At 38.5% G+C, this 27483-nt stretch overlaps 1 protein-coding gene across 1 annotated transcript in view; it reads left to right on the top strand.

Annotated features, from left to right (window-relative positions):
- SPON1 (spondin 1) overlaps positions 1-27483 on the top strand; it is a 203452-nt gene that overhangs the window by 139639 nt on the left and 36330 nt on the right. The window contains exon 7 of the mRNA XM_030038164.2: positions 27061-27125. Within this exon, the coding sequence (XP_029894024.1) occupies positions 27061-27125 (65 nt within the window). The remainder of the gene's footprint in view (positions 1-27060; positions 27126-27483) is intronic.

The following is a 27483-nucleotide window of genomic DNA, read 5'->3' as shown; positions in this document are numbered from 1 at the left end:
GAATTACTTTCAGTTATATATGAGGCAAAATATTATCTTCAATGGAATGGCGATAGATTTTTGGATGACAAGTTTTGTGTACTAAATGGAATCCTACAGAAGGCTGACAGAAACATATTGTAGTTAACATTTGATAATAACTGTAAATGAAATATTTAATTATGAGCATAAGACAACAACTCTGTCTAAAACCTTTTTTCAGCTGGGTTGATATCACTTCTTCCATCTTTGATGAGAAAATGAATTGTGTTGCTGAAGACTGAATTTAAAGCCTTTGAGTGTCCTCTGGTTTTCATCAGCACAACTTCATATTCAGCTTTTGAATGAAACTGAATGAGATTTGCTAGACTTCTGAGAAATGTTTTCCATTATTTCTCCTGTGTCAGTAAACAGAAACAGGTCACCTACAGGGTTTGAAATACAAGTGCAGAGAGGGCTCTTCTGTGAGAGTCCTGGGAGAATCACGACACTGTTGAGGTTGGAAGGGACCTTGGAGATCATCTACCCCGCCCCCGCTCAAAGCAGGGTCAATCAAAGCAGATGGCTCAGGGACGTGTCCAGTCAGGTTTTGAGCGTCTCCAAAGACAGAGACTCCGCAATCTCTCTGGGCAAGTGGTGTCAGTGTTTGACCACCCTCGCAGAAAACCAAAAGAAGCAAACAAAAAGTCCCCCCCCAACCTTTCATATTTTTAGATGGAATTTCGTATTTGTGCTCATTACCTCTCTTCCTGTCACTGGGCACCACTGAGAACAGTCTGGCTCCATCTTTAACCCCTTTGAGCCTTCTGTTCTCCAGGCTGAACAGTCCCAGCTCTCTCAGCCTCTCCTCGCATGACAGATGCTCCAGTCCCTTAGTCAGCTTTGTGACGCTCACTGGACCCACTCAACTGTGTCCATATCTCTCTTGTACTGGGGAGCCCAGGGCTCGACTCACAACCCCAGAAGTGTCTGAAGAGTGATGAGGAGAGGGGAAGGATCACCTCCTTCGACCTGCTGGCGGTACTCTGCCTAGTGCAGCCCTGGAGGCTGTTGGCTGTCTTTGCCACAAGGGCATGTTTCTAGGTCACGGTGAACTTGGTGTCCACCAGGACCCCCGGGGCCTTTTCTGCAAAACACCTTTTCAGCCTTCTGGTACATGGGATTGTTTCTCCTCAGGTGCAGGACTTTGTATTTCCCTTTGTTGAACTTCATAAAGTTCCTGTTGGCCCATTTCTCCAGCCTGCCAAGGACCCTCTGAATGGCAGCACACCCATGTGGTGTACCACCCAGTCCTGCCAACTGTGTAAGAGCAGGAATGTGCCATTCACTCATACATCTCTCAGAATTATATTTTCCAAGCACGTAATATCCTTACAGTACTTGCATACAAAAGATTTCTACAAGATAGAAAAGGATTATCCTTACTTCTTAGAAACTAGTTGTGATGGGAGTAACGCATCTAAATACCTTTATAAATACTCCTATAGTTTGAGCAAAGTGATGTTCTGGCACGGAACTGAATTCTATAGCTCAGTTTCAGAATTAACTCTCAACTACATCTTCCTTCACTAAGATGTCATAGCTTTAGTCTTGACTGCCCTATTTTTCATAATGTCTTAGGTTGCTAGTACCTCAGAACTCAAAAGCTGTGCAAAATATGTGTATTTAGACACATGAAAGCAGTTATCAGACTGAAAGCATATCAGGTGAGAGATTTTGATTTCCTTGTAGAAGAGGGGGGACTTTTTGATTTGTTTTTATTCTTCCATTTTCATCTCACACTCTCCAGAGTATCAAAAAGAGAATATTCTTGTTTATGGTGCATTCCAAGAAGAGAGACACACAAACGTGATTGCCATTTATAAAGGAAAATACTCCTTAGTTCCTGGAAAGAGAGAGGGTGGTCATACATGAGCATAGTTTGCATTTACAAAAGAGCTATTTCAAACTGACTCATGTTCTTTTCTGGCTTAAGGAACCAGGGAGGGCACTTTCAATAGATATATTCAGCAGCTGATTTCAGAAGGTGTCCATTAAAAAGCTCCTCCACCTGTAAATAACTGTGTTGCATACAACAGCACATAGAAGCTTTGTGCACTCCTGTTATGTCATTATATGAGATAAAAGCGAGCCTTGACCCATCCGCTCCTTGAAAATATTGTGCTCATCTTTTTGTAGCTAGAATATACTCTATAGGTCAGTACAATTAAAAAAAAAAAAAAAAAAAAAAAGGCCATCAAAATCCCCGAAGCCCAATTACCCCATCTCTTCAGCATTGAAGAAATGAACATTTCTGAGCTGAATTAATGGAAGTGTTTGTTACTGACAAAGACCTGAGAGATAAGGAATAACTTCAGGCAAAAACTGTCAAACCTGTTCATTTCTTGAAGTTGCTTAAAGAGCTCTGGCATCCTTAGAATGGAAAGAGCCATGCGGGGGCTTATGAGAATATAGCAATCCCTAGATTTTAACGAATAACATGGTGCCACCTGCAGAACAGAATAACAGAAAAACCTCTTACATCAGTCAGCTTTTCTACAAAGGCTACCAAAATCTTTGCCATCACTTCAATTTATAAGTTTTTCACAAAGTGTTGTCTGTAAGTGGTATCTTATTCCAGTATAGCTACATATTAATGCACAGCATCTTCCTTCAGTACTTTCACTGTTGAAGAGGAACCTTAGTTCATCATGGTGTTTTGTAAATGCTATAACAAATGTTAAGGGACTGTAATATAACAATCTAATATAACATAATGTAACAATCTAATAAACACTATAATAATCATCATTATGGCTAAGTGGCTAATGCAATTAAACCTAGCAATAACTGAATTTTGGGGTCACCGACAATTGTGAAGAAAAATGTCCAGAAGTGAAGAAATTACTAAAATAATCTAAAAAACTCCCTAAAACCTATTTAAGGTTAAATAAAATTCAACCTCAAAACCTTCCTACTCTGTCAGTATTTTGTTTTAGGGCTTGTTCTGAATGTGCAGGCAAAGCGCATTCAACACAAAAATGACAATAATTGTTGGAAAGGGGACTTTGGGGGATATTTGCACTCGTGCAGTCTCAGATCTGCCAGGGCTCAAGCTGGTGGCGTAAATGCCCCTCCACTGAGTTACGGTCAGATGACTTGTGCAAAGTCACAGAAGCTGCCAGTGAATCTGATATATTCTAAGTCAGCATATGGCTGATGGTTTATTTTTTCCACTCCATTGTTTTTTTATGTTTGTTTTTCTACTTTTTTTTAATTGTGATTTTTATTTTGTTTAGATGTATGGCTCATCACTAATGTATTTTAATGTTTACTGCATCATCCGGGAAAAATAGAATATTAAAAGCTATGTAAATCTGTTTATAAACACATTACTGTGTATAGCTCTTTGCCAAGGGAAAAGCATCCAAGATATTTTAATTGACAGTTTGGTTCAAGCACATGCATCTCATTTGTGAATATCTCCATGTACGAGCAGCACTCACATTTACCCATTTACAGTCACATCTTCACTGAATCCATTTGCAACATTATAAATTAGTATACACACGGATGATAGGTACAGTAAGCTTAGCAGTAAAAGCATGTTCATAAGCAAAGTGCACAGCAATAATCAATGTTCATTTTCATGAGCAGTGTACAATCTAATAAGTCACAGTGCAGAACAAAGAGGAGGTTGTGTTATGTTACTCAGTGAATGACCACTGTGAAAAATTGAGTTTTCAGTGGATTTACAAAAGGTCAAAATAAGGGAGTATTGAGCTGGAGGGTTCAATTTTTCTTCCTCAGACTGAGAGAGTTGCAAGCTAAGATTTTTCTCTTTCTTCAGAGAGCAGAATGATTTTGGGTCAAATGAGGGAATTAAATATTTAAGGACTGTCAACAAAACACATCTCTAAGCATGTACACACTTGTTAGAATCTATGAATGTAACTCATTTGCTATTCAGCATTCAACTTGATTTTTACTCTTGAGATAGTTTTGTGCCTAAACGTGACAAACCATAGTGTTTGGGCTGACAGGGTAAAAATGCCTTATTCGTTCACAGAAGAGTGATGCATTGCAATCTTTTGCAAAATGAAAATTGTGAACTGTCATTTACAGTAAGATTTTTACTCATAGGAAATCTGTGTTCCCAAGTGCAGCGCACACATCTTTTTATTTAGCTAGTACATACTCTGAGAGCCAGATTTTCAGATAGACTTCCATATGTGCATGTATAAGCTGACCATACAAATATTATTTAGATGTACATAAACTCCCCATTACTGCAAACTTACATTAAGAAAATTAAATATGTGGGTTTAAGTACTGAAAGTATCATTTTACGCTAGCAGAAGACAAGAACAATTGAACTCCTTTTGACAAGTAGGGGATACTCAAAAACTTCAGTCAGAAATGTGGTTGGCTCAAGTAAGTTGGTGTCACTTAGACCTTTACGCGTGAAGTTTTGCTGGGGGGTTTGTTGGCAGGATGCACTCTTCATGCAAGATAGACCCACATACTGCTCAAAAAGCCCACAGAGGATCCAAACCCAGACCACTCTCACACGTTCTTCTTGCACCTCTTTCTAACAGTGCCTCTCCACGGGATGGAGTTTAGCTGTGCAAGGAGGCAGAATTGGAGCTTACTTTTCAGTCACGCATAATGTAGATAATAATCCTGCCTCCCACATCACTTTTGCATCCTGTTTAAATGAGCCTATTGCCTACTTTTTTTGTCCATTTTAAGCCAAAATATCTAGTGGCTTAATAACAGCTGTTGCTCTTTAAAATATACTTAGAAATCCAGTGTAGGATGCTAATTTGCTTAAGGATGGAACAGAACTACTTTTTCTTCTTGATAAAATTTCTTTCTGTGTGTTTATCTCCTTATCAACAGTAGTAGGCTATGGAAATATAGAGACATGGTAGTGTTTTTAAAAGGGACGTTCCTAAGTACTCATACATGATTTTATAAAAAGTATGAAGCATTTTAAGATGCTCTTCCAGCATCTCAAGTATTTCAGTTCATCCAGTCAAAAACTCCGACTCACTTTGACGTCCGTGGGTGATCGGAATAGCAACTGAACCCAAAGAGTGGTCTAAAATAAACATGCAGCCTAAGACAGCTACCTAAGCTGTTCATAGCTGTTCAGTAGCACAATATTTGCTTTTCCAGTGAACTGGAATATTTTTTCTAGTTCTTTTTGGCTGTTTTGTGTTGGGGTTTTTTGTTTGTATGTTTGTTTTCCAAAAGTGAGACAGTACTGGCTGTCTTCAACTCTCAGAAAATTGGCCAGGGTTATGGAAGAGCCTTAAATTCAGGCAAGGCTCCCAGCATTGCAAGAAGCCTCTGATTGCCCAGCTCGCTCATCTGGGCAGCTGCCGCGGCCAACAGGCAGCACACATAGCAAGCAGTTTGGAAACCCAGAGCTGCAGCAGGGAGAATCAGCCTCATTTCGACTCCATGGCAGGGAGCCAAAAAACCCTAAAAGTCATGGCTTGAGTAAAGAGCCGAGTCCCCTTTAGAAACATACGCAGTGTGCTCCTGGATTTGTGAGAATTTTAAGTACCGGTCATGAGCAAGCTAAATGAGATCCCAGGCTCCCAAGCAGCTTGCTAGATAGGAAACCAAGTGTATTTCCAGCAGAAAGCTGCCCAAACTTTGAAGGAATGCATCAAAACAAATATGTATTTGTACAATCTCTTTCTACCTCAGCAAATTAGCGTTGTTTCACTGAAAAATTGTCATCCAGCTGTAATAATGTTAACTCTTGATTTACATAGTCTTGCACATTTCAGAACAGACTTTCTGTTCTGCAATGAATACCACTTAAGAAGGTATAATAGGTCGCCCTCACAAAAGGGTAACATATAACATATTGCCTTAATGTTGTGCTTTAACGTATTGCCTTAATCAAAATACCATCTCTTTTTCCCCCTCCTCTCTCTTTCTCCTCCTCTTTGGCTCCATGTGTGTCATCCTGGGATAAGAACTTGTTACTTCTTGACAGCAGCATATGGTTGTGGCTTTAGATGAGATGGCAAAATCTTGTGTTTCTTGTGCAAATTACTTGTCCTTTCTGCTAGTTGCAGCTTCTGGTTCTTTAACGGCACAATAGCAGCTTTGATGGATTAGACAAAGTCCTTCTAACCACATATTGTACTGCTGACTATAACTGTAAGGAATGTGTGGGAATAAGGCACACGGGATGCTTCCTCTGAAAGTGTAGTGGCTTTGGGCACACTGTGGTCAGCCTGCAATAACCTAAGATGACTCCAAGCCAACAGGAGTTTAACCAGATAGACAGGGACTAAGTACCCTCCAAAGATGAGTACCGTGAAGCAAACCTATGTGTGTCTACCCCACGGTCAGTGATTGTAACGTAGTGCAATAATACTCGAATTAGCTTTAAACTAGCCTGGCTATGGCAACAGAGAGATCTGCACGAATTTACCCTACAGCGAGAAACCATCACCCATCCCTCAGTGTCCCCCTTTTGGACAATCAACAAGGACAAGGGGAGGGAACTGGGAAGGAACTCTGTTGCCATACCTACAAAGCTATTAATTCCTAAATGGTTTCACATATAACAACCTTCATTCATTTCTGCTATACCGAGTATTATTGATTTTTGCTGCTGCAGCAGTGCCTTAAAGACCTGACCAGTGCCTCTAGGCATAGATGTGTTATATTTTTATAGGTATGTGGGATAGAGATAATCCATGCCCTAGGCAGCTATCAAGTCAAAAGACAAGAGGATGTTAAAAATATATGGGGAGAAAAGGGAACTAGCAAGATAGCTGAAACTGCACATGAACCAGTAGACCAGAAGAAGTAATACTGAAACAGGAAGATGAAGTTGCATTACTGTTTCTCCTATAGCATGTATGAAAATTAATTAATGTTAATCACTGCAGCATTATAGGATAAGGCAGTGATTTTAGTGCTTATGATGTGAACGTGTTCATTAACAAAAGACTTGCTTGTTCGTGCAACAGGCATACAACAGGTCACTATAGACACACCAAATACCATCTTGTTAGTGAATCAACACTGGTGTGCTTTCGTCATGTTTTGTGATATTAATTAGCTGAGGCAAGGTAGCAGACATAGCATTTTTAATGCTATGGAAAGTATCTAAAACAAAAAGCAAGAAGTCACATTTTATTCTGCGTCACAGCACATCTTCAAAGCTGAAAGCGCTGCTGACATGACTGCTTGAAATGAGGCTCCACAGATGAAGGTAGTGTAATTTAGCAGGGTTAATTTCAGCTAACAATTAATGTTTTGATAACCACTACAGGTCTCATGCTTATACAAGCCTCCCGGGTCAAATCCACTTCTCCTGGAAATCCATGTTTCAATTGTCTGTGATCAGCAATAGAGAGAAATCTGCATCCTGTAAACTTTTGTTCTTATTCTGCCTTAGAGCACTGGAATATTGATTTTAATCTTTGCTTCTTATTTATTTAATTAATATAACTGCATATGAATGTTTCTTCTTTGTCTTCCTTTTTCTTGTAATGTTCTCACAGCTCAGTCAGTGACACTGGCCTTTACTGGGAGCACTGGGAAGGTATCTGAGCCTGGGCATCATGGCAGTGCAGCCATAGATGGGTCAAGACAATCAGTGGGTTGAACCACCGGTGACAATGTTCCCACTAAAGCAGGCATTCCGCAGTCTGAGACTGCCAACCCGGAAAAATGCTATCAAGAGAGATAAGAGTCTGTTTTTAAGCGTCAGTTATCAGTCTTGTGCCTAGTTTGAATATAACTTTGCATTCTCTCTCATGCACAGGTTATCTGTGGATTTAGGATATGTTAGAAACTAGATTAGAACCTGCAGATTTTAAGTGTATATATGCAAGCTCCATCTTTATAGCTTATAGTAGCAAATAATTTTGATGTTCACTGAATTAATGTGTTCATTGAATTAATATCTTCTTTCTATTTCTTTAAAAATCAAACCTACCCCACATTGACTAGATCTTCCAGTTTTCATGCATGCTGTGTCCAAATCTTTGTTTTCCACATTCCCATGGTAAAAGGAGCCATCACTTACTAAAGTTCAGTTTGTAACAAAAACTTACTACATTGAATAAGAAAGGCAAATACTTGAATGAATACATTTATACTGCACTTATGTGAGGTACAGTAGAAAAGAGACCAATAATTTCCCATTCATTATTGTTTAAAATACCACCATTTATGTGTAATCAGAGGGTTTCAGAATCCTATTTATACAAACAAAATAATAAAAGTTCTGACATATGCTGTAATTGCTGTGCCATAAACTTAAGCATTTAAGGTATACAGTATATTGGCTGGATGCATGTAAGAAATTACAGCACTTCAACTGCAAGCTGAAATGTATTATTGAAAAGCTGATTTTATGTTTTATATAAATTGGCAGAATTGTAACACTAATGCCAACTTTTAAATACTATTAATGGATAGCACTATATTATTTCAATAAATAGAGGTCTGGTTCTTGTAAAATAATTTGTCAAGCTATCAGCATGATTATTTTCTTTTTAAGGCAATGTATTATAAATACTATATTCTACATTAGTCTGCACGAGATTAGCTCTAATTCAAGAGTCCGTTCTCCATTCATCAGACAATGAGAACTTTATGACAAGAACTTTGCCTACAAATACACATGTATAATGAATAAATGAATAATTCTTACCAGATAACAATATTATATTTCTTATTGTAGTGGGACCCTCACTTACAAAACAGCCAAGAAATATCAAACATTTTGATATAGAAGCTCTTACTGAATTTTAGTTCTCAAATCCTACATACATTGATGAGAATAAGTCCTTTACCGCCATGAGATAAAATATAGATCACCTCTCAGACAGTTATTAAAGAAGAAATGCATGGATAAGACTGGAAAAAGTGTTGACCAGTTTCATGCTAATTGATCAGTTGACAGTGTTGAGACGAGATTGTTCTACAGACACCCAGACATCAGCTGCCTGATGATACAGACCAAAATCAGTATAATGAATGTGGTATGGGAATTATTTCAGGCATTTGTTTAACAATAAGTCCTTAAGTTATCCTGTATTCCAGAAGAAATTATGCTTCAAAGATGAATAAGCCATTGATTATTTTCACTTAAGTTATTTTAAGGAAAGCTATATCCTCCTAAAATGGAAAATCCCATCTTCCAGCATTGCAAGCTAATAACGGGACTTTCTTGGACTTTCTTCATTCACACCTTAATAATAACAATAGCTTGTGGTGATTTTAAGAACTAGATTTTCCAAGGCCAAATTCCTTGTAAAGCATTATAGTTTCATAGCCTGGAATAAAAGCCCAAGTTTTTGGAAAAACACACTAAATACCAGGGATTCTACAGGCAAGATAGGCCTCTTGCTTCTCAAGAGAGTGCGGATTTATCCAAGGGGCCTTACGTTAGAATACAAACAAACATAAATTTCTAAACAGATATAACAGTGTGTTCTAAGTGATTCCTATTAGATGTGTCTTCTGGGAATTTCAGTGTCTTTGAGACCTGGAAGTTAAACTGATAGTTTTCTCCATCTTTGGTACAAACTGACAGCAAGTCCCACTGTAACTGGCTCTCCAGTTGTGAGGCTGAAGATTATTATGCCTTTTTCCCAATCTCTTTCTAGAATGGTCCTTTTTGACGCATGGAAGCCCTTAGCAATATATTTCACAGGTTTCACTTTGAGGTAAATCATGATATCTGAGACAGATGTCAGCAATAACTTTAATACTTCTCTGAATCTTGTTTCCTCTTTCTTCTTTTTGTCTCCAAATGAATCAAGGCAAAATAGTTTTAGAAGTTGTTCAGAACATCTGGATGTAGCATAATAAAAGGGAGAAGAGGATACGATCTTGAAGAATCTGTCGTAGTTCTTTTAACCATGATGATTGCAAATATAACTAAATTTCATGCATCTAGCCAGGTGGTTCTTTGCACTTCAAATATGTGAGTAACTATCATGTGGCATCTGACCATCTAAAGACTCAAAAACTGCAAATACCCTGAGCTCCTGAACGCATCCATTTTATTTTATTAGGCTTAGAGGCCAAACTACTCCAAGTGCTTTCCAAACACAGAGACGGCTCCTGTCTTTGACTTTGTGTCATTACGAACAAAAATTCCATAACATTTTGTTTGTGAGTTTGTCTCACTTCATAGAACCAGGTACCATGGTGCCCAACATAAATCCATGTGACTGAAATTCTGTATTCACCGAAATCCCCACAAAGCTCTTTTTTCACCTTCAATGTGTTGCTCTGGCATAAAAATCTTTGCACGTGGACATGAAAACTTGCTGAATGTTCTTTTTTTGTCCTAGAACGTTAATGAAACAGAATGTGAAATCATGATGTTTAAATTTATTTTCTTAATGATTATGCTTCGGGCAATTAATTCCTAAGTCATTTCTAGGCCCTAGAGACTTCTGTGACACATCAGAGCTTATGTTGCAGTAAAGGTAATGGAATTAAGTGGTATATAGAGGGTATAGATTCTGAGATGTTGGCATTGTGTATTCATGAAGCCTTCTGTGGGCTGCAGAATGATGGAGCTCCTAAATATATCGTCCCTTCTTTGCCTAGTTAAGCAAACAGACGAAAAAACAAAACACGCAGAGCTAATGAATACTGTAAGGGCTCCCTGCTCTAACACTAGCAAGAGTTCGCAGTAGGAACGAATGTTTAACCTCTTGGTTTTAATAACAAAAGTTAGATTCTATCCTCAGAAATGCTTGTAAAGCTTTCAGTTTTAGCAGATAAATATTTATATCCGAAAGGAAGAGTTTAGACCCCAAACTGAATTGACCACATGTTTAGCATTTATCTGTGGCTTTTTTTCTACTTTCAGTGTAAGTGTGCCCTTTGAAAGCGGTCAGAAAACATTTAAAACCAGATCATTGCTGTTCTGAACGTGGCTACAGGGAGAGCAGGAGGGCACCTACAGTTCAAACATCTCCAGAAGAGTAAGGAGATGACTGTCACGACTCAGTTTCAGCTGGAGTTGTGTCTGGTTGATGCTTTCTGGGGGTGCTCTCGCAGGGCTCACCACTTTGGCTTCTTCCCGGACCTGCTCCTTCAGAGTTCAGTGGCGTGGGAGGACAAGGGTTGCAAACTGCTCCTTGAAAAATTGTTACATATTTTTCAGCAACCAAACACATTTCTAGTACTGAATAAACAAGGCCCAGATTCAAAGCAATGTTAAGACCCCCACGGCAACTACTTTGTTGTTATTTGCTCATTAGCCTAAAACATCTGCTACTTCCCTTTCTCCCCTCCTCTCTGTTCTTTTGAAGATAATTGCTGCAAGGAACAGAAAAAGACCTTCAGAAGGATAAAGGTAACTAGAAAAAAATAGGAAAAAAATCACACCCCACTGTAAAGTTACCCTTGGACTGCACTGGGGTTTTTTTGGCAGATACATAGAATCAGAAGGAATTGTGGGCCACGTGTTATTTTGGCTACTTTTCAATTCTGCATATCCTATACAAAAATATTGCTACAAAAATGTACAATTCCCTGCCCTTCATTCAGCCAGATTAATAGTGACCAAATTAACAGTGGCCAGCGGTATAGAAATCGAAAGCAATTACCTGATCCGAAACCAGTGAACGTTTACCATTTTTGGTCATAATGCTTCAGTGTAATGAAAGTGCATCAAATATTTGAGAAGACTACATAATTTTTTTTAATATCTGATACTTCATGCATGTGTCAAAACAACAATATACAGTGCATTCCCAGAACATTTTTTCAAGAAATATTGGTTAAAATCAGCTCAACAGAACATGGATAAACTTGTACCTTCCACATTCACAAATGTTTTCTTGCTTCACATTTCCATTGCAGAGAGTACATTTTTGCAATGGATTGGGATGTTTTTGTTTTTACTGATTATAATCTCTCCCTGGAGCAATACCAGCTTACCTATATGCTCAATTTTGCCCCAGACACAGCATAAATGTGCTCCTGCAGAAAAAAGAAATTACATACACATATCAGAGGACAAAAATGGACCTTCTACTAAGATCAAATCCCTAGTCTTTAATTTTGGTGAGCATTGGATTCAGAACTTGTCTTTGCAGCAGAAATAGAAAACTGGTAAAACAGTGTCTCAGGCTTTTGGAGGAGACAGAAATAATCTTATCTTTGTACTGTCCCTGCTGGTCTTTTTAGCAAGAATCTCCCAAGAATGCTCAGCTAGTACATACTCCAAGGAAATGACCCCCTTAATCATCACACTAAAATGTAAAAGATTTGGGAAGTGTCATGATATTTTTGTCAAGAATGTTATTGTAAGAAATTCTTTCGTTAAGGAATTGTGAATTGACTTGTTTTTCTTGCTCAAATGGTGAGGTTTCATTTATTTGAGCACTGCCTTTAAAGCAGCTGTTAAGAAAACAATAGGACCACTCATCGAAAATAAAATAATGTAATTAAAAAGTAAATCACTGCTGACACCAAAGTGTATTTAAAAGCAGCTGCAGTCAATAAGATGGTTGGATTTTAGTTCACAAAAATGAAAGGCATGCAGCCACATGGGACCAATAATGCTGGATGATTTATTGTAGAAGAAATGTGCAGAACAAATCAGTAGAAATGTGGACCTGAAAGCAGAAAAAAGAAACTGTGAATGTTTAAGGCTTTTTGTAAGTTCTTGTGGAGCCATAGGAAGTAGTGATTAAGAGAACAGTCTTTGAGAAGGGCTGATACAATCAGGACTGTATTCCTGATCAGGAAGAGAGAGGTATTCAGAGCAGTTCAAAAATCCCCCTATCTGAGAAAAGTACAAAGAACTATATGTAAAACAGGTGGAAAGAAAAAAAAAATCCTAATTACTTCAGTAGTCTGATCATATCTTATAGTGTTAAATTCAGATTCACCTGGCCACGGTTATAGTAAGTAGTACCTTCCTTCAGAAACAGTCCTCACTTTTGTATAATTCTGTTATTTGAGAACTAAACTAACATTATTTGTGAATAATATCTGCACTTGCAAATGTTCTTGCCTGTTGTATAGAGCAACTCTGACTCAGAAAACGAATAATTGGTAAGGTGTAAGCCTATGAGCAATTGGGATCTTTTCAGATCTTAGTGTGAGAAAGAGGTTTGTTTTCATCTGTAAAATGAGCAGAACATTTGGAGAAATTGAAGCTGGGTGGTTAAACCGTGGCTCAGTAGTACTGGGGTTTGTTCCCAGAGTTTTCACAAATGTTTGTCTGACAGGAGGAAAGTTTACAGGAAGAGGTAATGCTCAAAATTTAAGGTAATTCTAAAGTTTGAACATTGACTATGTTTAATTAATTAGTCAGCTAGGTGATGGGGAGGAGAAAGACCATGTAAGACAGCAGGAACTGTTCATAAGCAGAGGGTACTGGATCTTAGTTCCCAGGCTTTGAAAATATTTTGTAGGTTTTCCTGACCATCAGAATGCATCTTCCCAGAGATTGGATTTCCCTTTTTCTTGACTGTGTGATTTCCTTCTAGGGCATAATATATTTTATTTTTTATTTAATTTGCATAGTTCCTGTGAAATGTTATGATTTTGTTTGATTTTTGGCACAGCAAGTAGCACTGTACGAAGTCTGTTGGTGCACAGAAAACTTAGTACAGAAAACTTAGTTTTGACATTAAAATTGTCAAGACTGGATGGAGTGGCAAAAGGTCATTTGCTTTCTGGCTGGGGTGGAGACGGATGAGGCCAAATTAGTAGTTTGAGAGTATTTTTTATGAGGGGTGATATGTTTTTTTTTTTCAAGCATAGATTATAGTGCAATGATTCCAGAATAGGATGAAATATAACAAGCTTCCAGCTGTGTGGATGGTATTGGGGGAAAGGAATTGTTTAACATTCTCTTCTGTCTTCCTTAGACAAGTGTCCTCCTTTATAAGCCCATTATAGTCAGGTGCATATTGGAAAGACACACATTTGTTCTTCAAAGCCAATTGCATGCCCACTGAGGGCCTGCTTTATAACATGCCTTTTAGGTTGCTTTTACATGGGTTTTGGTTTTGTGAAACGTGTGGTTTGAGCCATAAATTACCTTTATCTGCTTGTAAGTTAATACAAAGTTAATGTAGTTAATGTATTTCACAGACAGCTTGATCATGCTTGCTGGATTAATTAATGTTTTAACCACAAAATCAAATTGACAGTCCAGATTGTAGATGGTGCCATGTTTGTGTGTAATTACTTAAACTATCAGAAGGTGGATCAAGTCATTCACTGTTGAAGAGAAAGCTTGGTGTCCCCACCTTTGCTTGTGGATTAGCAGGTGTCACTTCTTCAGAGTTACAGAAAAGACCAGTGGCAGTATGATTGTCAGTCTTATTTCTTGCAAGGCATGTTGTTGTATCGTCATAGTGCTGGAAGTCAGTGAACATGCTTGGAAAAAAACTTTCTGAACTGCAAGGGGTTTATATGGTCTGCTGTAGTTTCTGTGTCTGTACAATGGTGCAAATGATTTACAGGAGAGCTCTAGAACTTAATTATTGTTTAAAGCATCTTTAAATTCCTTGAGGCAAGGTGCCATGAAAATACAAAGTGCTATTAATTGGCTCATCAGACTTTACAGAATGCCACAGTAATTGCATATTTAATAGTCTTTCAGTAGTTACTGTGGTGCAACAACTTGGCAATTCTGTTGTAAGCAAACATTTCCATCAGTTTCTTTCAGTGTACAATTGCAGTGTCAGGATAAGACAAGATGGAACTACCCTGTGAATTTGGCATGCTTTTGCATTAGAAACATGAACGCTAAAAACATTCATCCTGATTACCCAAAGGATGACGTATCTTTAAAGTTACTCCAGTGAATAGAGTCTAAGCACTGGCTTCATAATGAGACGTGGCATTTGCCATGCTTTGCTGCTCTGATTATTAACCACTTTGGAAGTTTGCCCTGCAATAACAGAGCAGTTCTAATCTCTTTAGAGATTAGTAAAAAGAAAACAACCTAATTTTATTTTAAGGGATAGTAAATGATTTTAACACAGTGTCTTAACACCTGGAAATAGGTGCAGACCAGTCTGGCCTGCTGCTTTTGTACAAATAAAGAAGGGAATTATGTTTGTGTTCAGTGTTCTTCTGGAAATCTCCCAGCAGGAGTCTGGTATGAGACAGGAGAGGAAAAAAAAGGATGAAGGAAAATAAATATCTGTACACAGTATCCCTGATTTAAAAGTGAGCACAACTCTAATACCATACAATTCTGATTACAGAGTTACTAGAAAAGACAGAGTTTATTAGATGCCTAAAGGAATACAAATGAGATGATCACAACAGAAATATGTGCTTAACTACTGGAATGAGAAGTGTGCTTTTTTTGGCTCTGAACCTGTCATGGAATATTCAAAACGCCCGTTTCATGGCATAATAATGCATTGTGTCATTTCATGATAACATGACTAACAGCTAAACTCTGAAATTTAAATCTAACTTCACGTAAGCTTTAGAGATAAGCTTATAAATAGGTCAGCGTACATAGAACTTCAAAACAGGGATGGGAAATGGCAAGGGATGTACATCACAATAAGCATTTTTAGCAGTACACTTAGGTACACAGCCTTAAGGTGCGTCCCTACCAGTTAGTGGTATTTTACAGCTAAAATGAAAATACTTACATTTATCCTGACCTCACTGCAGTGATTGTTTCTCACTATTTTCTTATTTTTAGAATTAATATTGTGGCATGCGAGCACAGTGCAATATGGTGAATACCTTCTTTTAGAGTGCAAGCCTCTGTTTATGGTCCTTAATTTAGAACTATTCTGATCATAAAATAACTACATGAATGCTACACTCAGCAATTTGATGTCCTAGGGATATTCCAGAGTACTTTAGAGACGTTCCTTAAGAAAAGCACGTTTCTTCATGTCTGGCTTATTACAGAGACAGTATCACCCATTTATCTCTGATTACTATAGGATGACATACAGCATTGTGGCTACAGGGTTTAGTTCTTATTTCTCTGTTCTGTTTTTGCTGTTCTAAGTAAGCAACTAGAAACCAAAACAGTACTTTCTACAGTGGAATTAATAGCTCTTCCCTGGTATGTTAATTACATTAATTGCAGATGTCACTCTTAATAGCAGCTCCTACTGTTTTTAAAGCTGTAAGTCTTATATAATTCCTCTTCTAATATTAATTCTGCTCAATGGTACATGTAAACTATAGCCATATTAACTGATCTAAAGATACCTGGAGCTCTTTAAGCAACAAGTAGTGTGGGCACTAGGTACGGAGATAACCTTCATCTGAGGTTCTGAGGGAGCAGTTAGTGCTAAATAGCTTACCAAAAAAAAAAAATTATAATACCATTTCCCAGCTGTCTAACTGCTGGAGAGCCAGAGCGAACCATCAGAGATGGGAGACAATGTTACCTAGCTCGGGCCCCTGAAATTTCTGAGTAGGAAGGAAACTTTTCCGAGTCAGTCTCTGTTTCTGGATTTGCCTCCGTGTAACACCTACCTAAACAAGATCTTTCTAAATGTTTTCAAATCCACACTGGGGAACAGGACAGGAGAGTTCCTTGTCTGAGAAAAACAAAAGCTGTCCACTCCTGTGAAAGCTAATCCTGCCCTCAGGATGGGTAGTGCAGGCAGTTTCCTTCTGTCTGTCTGTCCTGACTTATTTACAGGAGCATAGAAGCAAAGATGAGGCAAAATCGAAGTACACAAGCAGAATCAGGGATATCAGACTGGAGCCGCTGTCTGTGGAGGACTACGTAGATAGTCCTTTGAGTCACACAGTGTAGACTGAGTTGGTTTTCGAGGGGGAGGGAGTTGCAAGGAAAGAGGGTGGTAAAGGCAGCCCCTGATGGGAAAAATGGCAACATCTCCACTCCTTGGAGAAATCTCTGACATTCCTCTCAAAACTCTGCACTTGTAAGTCCTGTCAGAGATTGAGACGACTTTATTCAAAATCTGAGACAAATGTGTTTTGGTCATTAAATTCTGAGACAGGTTAATGTCAAAGCATAAACCATGGGACTACACAGTGCCAGAGAAATGGTCCACAAGGGCAGCAACCTGTTTGTCATGGCAATAGCTGGAAGCGTATGGGGGGAGGAAGAGATGTGAAATTGATTTCTCTAAAAGAATACTCCTTTCCACATCACAGAAAATATAATTCAGGATGGGACCCTCAATTCCTTAACTTGTTTAAAGGCTACATTTTTTATTGGGTTTTTTGGTGTTTTTGTGGTGTTTTTTTTTTTTTTTTTTTTTTGGAAGGAAGGAATGGTAAAGGGTGGCTTAGACACAACATCTTTACTGAAGGGAAATTAAGCTGTTGTAATTGCCTCTGTACAGCAGTTAAAACACATTTAGAATATTTATATTGTATATTCTGAATGAAGAAAAACCAACCAGATTGATTTGTTAAAATGCTGTCAAGGGTCAGGAAAGCTCACCTCCTGAGCTAATTTGCTGGTCTTATTTAAAAATCACTTGTTATTATCCAAATAATTATTTTTCCTCTGTTCAAGCTACTACATTTGGCTAATGTCTGAGAAGCAGCAGGATGAATAATTGTGATACCTGGAGTCTCACTGCCAGCATTTACCAGAAGACAAAATCGTTCTCTGTCCCTGTTCTCTGGGCTGTTTCTCAGAGCAGATCCAGCCTTCTCCTGAGGTTTCCTGCTGATATTTAGGCAATTGAAACTCACTTATTCATAGCATGCCCAAGAACCTGTCTCAATGATTTCATCCCTGACTGTTTTGAAACTATTTGAAGGAGTGTCAGAAAAAAATACTGTAGTTACCCGAATATGAATCTGATCCGTGAACCTAGTGCTTTAAAACACTTTTATCATTATCTCCGGTGAATGCAGGTTTTGTCTTGCTGTTTGCAGGTTGCCATTCCGTTGCATACATCTGCTTTATTGTACACAGAATGCCTTGGTGTGTTGGATAGGTTTTGTTTCGGGTTTTTTTCCCCCTGTTTCTTTTCTGGTGTGCTCACCGTTTCCAAATCATTTGTGAGTTTAAAATAACAGTAGCTTTATAGCACTTAGATATAGGTTTAAAGGCTAGTCTAGTCTAAAGGACTGATGAAATGGGGAAAGTTAAGACAGAAGGAGGACAAAAGGGTATGTATTGGATAAACCTATTAAGCAGAGCGTGGGAGTTACACCTCTTAATGGTCAGCTTCAAAATCTAGTTTAATTCCCTACTTTAAAAAGTAGCCATTCCTAAGTGTAGTAAAAAGATCTTCCCTTGGTTTTGGCAAAGTCATTTAGGATCCCAAAATGCTTCTGTAGTCCTAAAGACAGCAAAGCATTCTATGTAGGTAGGGTGAAGCAAAATGTGCAGTAGAAAATCAGTGTGCAATCAAGAAGTGGATTCACAAGGGAGGCCCTTTTCCTACAGAATCTGCTCAGCCACAGAAAATGAGAGCTTAGCTACTCAGAGCATACCTAGGGCTCATTAACACACACTGCTAAGCTGTATACTATGCAAAAAATGAAGTATTGCTTTATTGGGAGACCCTAGATTATGTAACTGCACCTTAATGGAAATAAAATAGAGCATATGATTTTCAGTGTTGCCATTAGCAACAGTTCTGTTATTAATTTCAGCCTACATTCCCCTCCTGAAACAACCACTTCATTGAAAGAAAACCCTGTGGGACAGGTAATGCAGAAGGTTGTTAATGCAAAGTGAATCAGTGCTTTTGGGATATATACTAAGAGTAACAATGAACATAATTCTTTTTGCATCCCATCCTAGTAATTTTTAACAAAATCAGGAATTATAATTCCTATAATTCCCTCTTAAAAGCTTTTTTTAAAACGTGCATTTTCAGCTAGCATCTGTGCAGTCACTATCCTGAAATTGTAGCTTTAATGCTTATTTCCATATTTGCTGGAAAATATGGACAATATCCACATGTTGGGAAAATTCTCAGCCCGATTATCTAACAGAGAGCTTTTTCTGTGTAAAAGTGAATACAAAATTGCTAAGTATCCAATTAAGGAAAGCTTTCCTGTGCAGCACAGCAGTTAAGCGGGGACTGTCTGAAGTGCTGGGTTACTTGCTCTCCTGAAATGAGACCTGTTCCGACAGTAACAATTCAGGATTGGATTTAAACGCTCATCTTTCCTTCCATTTTTCTTCAGTTGCACCCCAATAGTATTTCTTTATCTATCTCAGCCCCAAAACTGTGCTTTTGTAATTGAGTGGATATTATTAAAGGCCTGGAAATTCCCTCAGACTTTCATATTTGATGAACTGAAAAACATTCCCTGAAATGTCATTACCTAATTTTTGAAGAAAAGTAATAAGATTCTTTAATTAAAGAATAGCTATTTGTACAGGGAAATATTGAATTTGTAGGTACTATGATCAACTAATGAATTCCATTCAGGCATGTTTATATATCTTATAATATGTGTGGTTTTCTCAGCTGCCACAAAATAGCTATCATAAACATAGGGAAGTCAAAGTAAAATGGACAAACACAATCCTGGTATAATTCCACTGACTGAAATGTATTTTTGCTGTTGCTTAAAGTAACCCCAAATCTGTGCTACTGGCTTTAAGTATAATCTGCTTGAATCTAAGTCAGTCATAGAATTAAACAGAATTTAATTGTCATCAAATGGTAGAAATAAGTCTTTTTCTTTAACGATGGGATTTTTTTTTTCCTTCCAAATGAAGTAATTTGTGACTAAAAGCTTAACATTTACAAAAATGTTCTTTTTTATGAACTGGAAAAAACCAGCTTCTGCACATTTTTTCATAAAAAATCTCTGCATGTTAAAAAGAACTGCATCTCAGCACTGAGGCTTAGGACAACTTCAGCAACATCCTTGGCCGCACCCACAGGAAAATAAATGCGTTGCGTGATGTATTGCCAGCTCACAATAGTAGCCTTGCAAGTAAGATTTTGTAATGACTATGCTAATAGCTATGAGAAACTTCCACATAAACAAAAAACCCTCAGAAACCTGGGCAGACTCAAAGCAGGCTGATTGCTTATGGAGTTAATAAAACATGCCCATTCAGAGTGCATTACAGGAGATCACATTCACAGTTACTAGAAAGCCAATGTGTATATTTACGTGAAGATGAACTCCAGAGCAAATAAAGCTGTATGTACCTGCTTTTATCCCAGAAATATTTTATTGCCACAGAGCAGACAACTACTCCCCTTTTCTTTTAAAGTTTTTACAAATTTCAGTAATGTGCCTACATCAGTGTCCCCTTTTTATTCAAATACATCTGTAAAACTGAGGTAGGCAAGATGTCAACCAAGAGAAAACATGCCATATTTTAACTAATGTCCACGGAAATCCATAATGTGTTGAGCATTAATTAACCAGGTATTTTATGTTAGTTAATACTTTAAAGACAAGATTGATCTTTATTTTTCTCTCAACCTGGAAAGAAAGTGTGCATTGGGGTAAAATAGTACCTTTTTCCTTTTTCTGTGGTCTTGTAATGTACCTTCTGGCACATCTATCGCTGCAGTGGAATTCTTCATAAATGAATATCATGCAATTCAACTTCTACTGAAAGCTATGCTATTGAATCATAACAATTCTATGACATCAAAGAAGGTACACCTCACTCTTAAGTAGAATTTAGTACATGTACTTAAAATTACAGTCACTTCCCTCTTATCTGATAACATCTTTCTAGCATTAAGTGGTTATTAGATAAAAAGTGATAGTCCAGAGCTCAGAACAGCAAGTAGCCTTCTCCAGCAAGTAGCCTAATCATGAGTCCTGCGCTCTGGCCCCAGAATTGAAGCCTTTTTTCAGGCTGTAGTAGTTTCATCAGTAGGCTAGATAGCAATGTCATCTAGGCAGTCTTTCACTCAGCAGTGGGGACAGTTGCAAGACCGTTGTAAACCCCTCGATAGAAAATTCTACCTATATAAAGGTATAAACACTAGTAAAGCATTATAGCAAACACTATCACCATTCCTAGTTTAGAAGAAAGGCGTCTGCTTTCAGAAGGGATCTTCATGCTGCCAGTCCCGAGTAAACAGGTCCTTTCAGCAATGAGTGAGGTACCTAAGCCCACAAGAGGAATAGCTATAGCACCCTTTTGTCTTCAGTGCTGAGTCTTCAGGCTTCCTTGTAGACTACCTGGCTGCTCAGAGCGTGCAAGCAGATGCTTGTATCATCTCTTAAATATCTCCTCCTAACACCACTGTGTAACAAGACATCTAACTCTTCAGGGTATGTAGCAACAAGGAGCCAAAATTTGAGGTTTTGAAGACTTCTTTTAGCCTGAAACTATTTTCATGTACTGAAGAAGTCTCAGGGATACTGAACACACGCTTTTCACATCCTGAAGTGATTTCTGTGTGCCTGCATAGGGTGGAGGTGGAATAAGGTCTATTTATACTAATCATAGAAGACTGATCGGCTTTTAAGAGCAGCCAACTATCCCTCTAAAGCACTATATTATTCTCATTTTCATAGCATTTGATTCCCCACGGAAGACATACTGTGCATTATACTATACTTTTTCATTCTCACCTTATCTCTTGCTCCTTCTATAACAAATTAATTTTTGAGGGAAAGGATGATCCTGCAGTGGAGATGCTATCTTAAAACTCAGATATGTAGGTTTGTTTCCAGAAGACATTTGATTCATCATCTGAGAATTGAGGATAATGTTGCTTTTTCTACTTTCTAAGAATCTTGTGAAAATGAGTCCACTGTGGATAGAAAGGCATTCAGATATTATGAGGATGAGTGTTGTGAAAGGAATTAAATGTTCTCTGTTCTAAAACAATCGAATGAATGCCAAGCGGTGGTGGTGTGAAACGAGTGAAATTAAGCTCTGGCTCAAAACAGGTGTTTTTCATTCCCACAGTTCATTCAATCTGACTCTGATTTTGATGTCAGATAACATACTGTCATTTGTTTAGCTGAACCAAATCAAATCATTATTACGAAGTGCTAAGTGATCTGCACAGTAACATTTTCTGATGTTATTTGGCACACATAAAATAAAAATAGTAATAAAAATTACTCATAAAAATAACTTCCAGTACAGAAAAGATACTAATCACGTCGGTTACCAAAAAGCAGCAGGAGCATATGAAATAGTTTATGTGGCTTTCAGGATCCTACTAATCTCTTTTATTCTAAAGGTATTCAGATGGTACTTAAAACTTTTGCTGAAAGCTTTCATTACATTTTAATGGATGTTACCCTTTAACCAAGGTGGTTTAAATCCCCTTGGTTGAGAAAGACTTTAAATCAAATTCTATCTTCCATGCTGCTTTTTTGAGCTTTGTCCCACTTTCTGTTCCTGAAGATGAGGAAATGTTTTTAATCTTTTGTAAAATGCACAGCTGAACGATCTAATTTAGCAGTGGTTTCATACCACAGGGTTCTATTTGTTGCCATTTAATGACTTTATTCTGCGTGCGTGTTCATTTGTACATTGCAGGAACAAATGGATGTAAAGTAAATTATTAATTTTTACCAACTTCAGATTGTCAGTAAGGCTGTCTGTATTAGAATGACTTTATCAACTTTTTAAAATCATGCTATTGGGACTTCTTGGAAGACAGTACTTTCATAGGGAATCACTATTGAGTCAACCACCCACCCCCAGCTTGAAACACAAATGTAGAACACGGATCTGGAGAAAAGGATAATTGTTTGCTATTTTTGCATGTTTTAATTTAGGCCACAATCCAAAATATATTTAAGTCAATCTAGAAACTACTTTGGCTCCACTGGGCTTTTTGAGCAAGCTTTAAGCGTGTAGAGAAGGGATCATTCTATTTCAACTGGAAACTAGAATCATATCATTGAACTAATAACTGAAATTGGAGGAGAGCTTTTAGTAGGCTCTACAAAGATTTTATACTAAGTTCTGTAAGTGATTATGCCTAAACACACTTTTCAGAGGGATTTACCATGAAGACTCCTGAGAGCCTATACTAATTTAATTATTAAATCATGACTTCCTACTTATAGGAGTAGCAGAGATGCTGCATCAATGGTAGCACGTTCTCACAGCAAACAGAGGCGCAGACACAGCGGTGCAGGCAAGCTGCCGAGGAACGGGGCGCGTTGATCCCCTGAGAACTGCCCACGCGCGATTGCGGCGTGCCGGGGCTGAGCAGCGGTGCAGCACGGTGCCGCGTGCCCTCACTCCCCTCACGCGAGAATTTCATACCTGTACTCCGTTGCGTCATACCGGTATGCCCAAAAGAAGCTGAGCAAAAACTCAATCACAAATTCCCAAGTATCAATTCCATGATTTGAGGTTAAGGAAACCTCCTTAAACGGGAAAAGGAAAGAGGGTAGCAACTTCCCTCCTGTATATCTCTGTAAAAACTGACAGGTAATCCCAAATTCGCTCCTTGACAACATCCACATGCACAGAGGCATAATATAGCTTGACAAATTTCTCTTCCCCCCCCCCCCTTTTTTTCCTTTTTTTGTTGGAAGAGGTGTGTATCAGACTTTACCAAAAGGATTTTCAGCAGCTCCAAGCAAGAGCGTTGGTGCCCTTTCCATTAACTTGTTCTGACATTGTAACGTTTTGACACTCCACCATTTTGCAAATGATTTAGTTTTCTTTTTCAAAACCTAAGAGTTTCATTATGTGGGAATCCTTGCTTCCCAGCCAAGTACATAAATGATGACAAGACAACTTGCAACATACAACAGTGAAACATCCTAGTTCTTTTTGCCATATTTTGACGTGAATTTGAGAGTTTGTTTACTTCAAAAATCAAAGCAAAACTTTGGGAATAGGAAGAGGAGAGAAAAATGGGTACAAATGTAATACAGCAAGCCTTAAGAAAATGGTAACTAAAATTTCTAAAACTTATGTGGTGTTTTATGCCTCTATTGTACAGTCTGTGCAATTGGGTTTTTCAAGGCAGTTGGGTTATATCAACTACTTGTATATTATTAATTTGTGGGTTTCTCTTCAGGCATTTCATATCCTCTCAGTTTCCACCATCTGCCAATAAATTATAGCTAAAGAGATTGGCCCGCAAATCAAAGCACGGTATCTTTTCTGTAGCTTGTCTCTATCTACAGATTGTTCACAAGGCTGTGAACTTGTGTGGTGGATAACATCTGTTTGCCTGGGCTGCTTAAGTTTATCACGTCCCCTTAAATATGCGGAGGTCAGCTGGAGAGGCTGGAGGCAGAGGAAGGTCACTGCTTTTCTGGAGGAACTCCCCGAGCCTGCTCCCTGCAGGAGGCCGGAGAGATGGAGGCTGGTGGCACCACAAGTGGCGAGTGGAGCTGGGTTCCCCAGGCTGACACGGTGCCTGGCAGCCAGACCTCACATGGCGACAGCCTCACAGACCCAAGGAGGCAGCGAGCAGAATTTACTCTATTGTCTTCCAGGATTTCATCTTCCTGACATAAACACTTGACCAAGGAAAACTCTTTAGTGTACAAAATATCTACTCGGGTACCTGTCTGTCTATCAGTGCATGTAGAAGTAAATATACACTGGCATTAATAACAGCGGAGGTGTTACATCTTTAATTTTTTTTTTTAAATTAGAAATATTACAAATCTGCATGATAGAGATGACTGCATAATTAGAATATCAGACCAGAATAACAATGATTTAATTCAAGTTGCAGCTTAATCCTGTGTAATTGTCAAGGAGCTCTAGGTACCAAAAATGTGTATTTTCGTTCCAGGCACAACAGAATGCTGGATTCTGCATCTTTTGATTTTGGTTACTGTTCAGGGAGTGGCCATGAATTCAGCTCTTGCATCTGAATTTTCACCTCCCTTAAAAATTTGGGGAAGTCTGAATGCACCATGCTCTGTTCCTTATTTCCTTTCCTCTGCACTTACTACTAAGGTATTAATCATAGTTCATCCAGTCTTGGTATGCATTTTTAATTGAATAGCACACGTTAAAATGTTTTCAGACGTGACTGATTTGGATGTTACTGACATAATTACTGGCTTCTATTAGATAAGCAGTGTATTATTTTAATAAACACAACCATCTATGCTCATAACAGACTTTCTTTGGGATGTACAATACACAGTTAATAATTTTGAATGCAAATGTGTTCTCAAGGCGAGTAAATGAAGATATGCCTGGCTGGAGAATCTTAGGAGGTTGAAATAAGGAAAAGTAAAAATTAGGGCAAATTCCATTGACAGAGAAAGACAAGAAATGTCTTTTAACTTCAGACTTTAAATTTCATTCATTTAATCAGTTTCCTTTTAAATCACTTTGAGGGGAAAGCTGTCTCTTCCACTTTTGAAGGCACGGAGGTGAGAAGAAGGTTGCCATAGATGAACCTGGATGCGATGCCTCTCTCCTGCATGGAGCGTACCTCTGCTCGGTTCGGTTCGGCCCAGCCCAGCAGGGATGCTGGGAGAGGGCTGGGCTGGTGGCTCAGCCTGCTGCTACTCACCCAGCGCCTGCCCCAGCGAATCCGCCTGCTGGCATAGCTCTGCTGCGGGCTGTTTGACTGCTCCCTTCCATCATCAAGCTCTCTTTATTCCAACTATATTAGCAGTATGGGAGTTTGATTAAATCTTTATATACTTACTTGCCTTTCCAGAGTCAGACTTTCAGCTATCTTAGCTCAGGACATTTAACGTAGTATAGCCTTTGGCCGAGCATCTGTATTTATAAAAAGGATTTTCAAGAAATGGCTTCTCCAACCACTCAGGTTGAGGGAGAGGTCACGTCACATCTGTATTCCTGAGACGGAAAATCTCGTGTGTTGCAGAGAGGGCCCCTCAGCGCTGTAATTACCTTGCTTTGGCAAAAAGAGGGAGTCAGAAAATACTGAGAGTGGTAGAAACAACCAGTGAAAATTGTTTTCTGTAAACAAGGGTGTGTATGGACTAGAGCTAGTTTGGGGTATCAGAACTATTGCTATCAAGCAGGAAATGGCACTATTATCACTAAACTGAAAGGTCAGCTCTGTTGGAAGTGCCAATTACTGGTAACGTATGAGGTGGGTTTCTTAGTCTAATTGGGAAATATTTTTAAAAGACAGCAGAAATCATGTGAGTGAGTTGTGAACTTTGTGTTCCTCTAGGTGAATTACTGGGGTGGATTCCTAAGGGAGATGAGGAAAACGCTTCTAAAAAAAGTGTGATAGATGTCTTTTGGGCATCAGAGCCTTGTTAACGGTCTCCTGCCTTTGTCCTCGGTTTATTGTACCCATATAAATTTTAAAACTGCTGATGCAGGAATTCTTACAGACTTCAAGAAATAGTCTTTGTACAGTGCTTTGCCGCACTATGGGCTTCCACAGGTGGCTGCTATATTTCACCCTATAATTTTCACATGCGTAAATGGAGAGCAAAGAGAAAGTGCTATCAATGGCTCTACTTGGAGGAGATTGCAATGCATCCACCATGGACTCTTTACATCCTTACATACATGAGGATAATAAATAATATATCATACATGCTCACAGGGTGTGTTAGATTGCCTAGAGCAGCAGCCTCTAGTTTTTGTCTGCCTATTGGCCTGCAGATCTGTAACCTATTAAGAGCAATTTTTCTGTCCTTGCTTTTTTTAACCTGGTAAATTCCTCTGGTCACAAGGATTGTCAGAGTCACAAAATCGACAGCCCAAGATATACTTTTTGCCAATAAACTACTATGTGTGGACTAACAGCCCAGGATACAGCACAGTTATCTTTCTGTGATAGTGTTACCAGAACAAACTCAGTTTAGTCATATTGTTTTGGGGTATTTCCCCAATGCAAAATTCTTCTCCTTATTTATACCTGTCATCACTGTGCATCACTCTGAAGCTTTGCCTTTAGCTCAAGATGCAAAAATAACCTAGTCTGCAAACTGCTGGTGGTGTTTTAAGCTCACTTCAGTTCCTGCAGGAGAGAAAGAGACTGTGCCCAAGGTCTGACTGCTTTTGCTACTCTTGCCTCCTGCATTCATAAAGGCTCCTTGATGAACCCTGTGCAGCTGAGGACACGAGGTGCCCAGATAACAAAGAGGACAAAGCATATTTCTCATAGAATTTGGAGGCACAGTTTTATCTAGGACCTCTTACTTTTTTGCTGTAAATCATATTACTCTCATTGCAAAATTGTCCCAATCACTTTCTTCTTTTGTCTCTTTTCACAGAGCGATGAGGTTTTAACAGTCATCAAGGCAAAAGCACAGTGGCCTGCCTGGCAACCTCTAAATGTGTAAGTAAGTAGGGAATACTATGTCTCAATAGCCTTGTGTTGAGTGTTGGCTAATGGGCCGCTCTAAACTCATTGTCTCATATAATCATTCACTCTTGTAAAGAATTAATCTAAAAATATTTTGATAGACGATTTTTTCATCTTTTTTTTGGGTTTTTTTTTTTCCTAACAACTGCTCAACTGCTTCTCTCTTTCTTTCCTCTTTAGCATTTCTTCATTTTTTACATGCTTTGTTTCACTAACTGTTACAGCAGAAGGATTATCCCATGGAGTTTGTGCCTTCACTGAACAATGATGTTTATTCAATGCCTGCTCAAATATATGTTGTACTATTCTACATGTAGTATTTTTTAGCATC

The sequence above is a fragment of the Aquila chrysaetos genome, chromosome 16 (assembly GCF_900496995.4).
Source record: "Aquila chrysaetos chrysaetos chromosome 16, bAquChr1.4, whole genome shotgun sequence".
In the NCBI taxonomy this organism is placed as follows: Eukaryota; Metazoa; Chordata; class Aves; order Accipitriformes; family Accipitridae; genus Aquila; species Aquila chrysaetos.
This window is presented reverse-complemented; position numbering and strand designations above follow the sequence as displayed.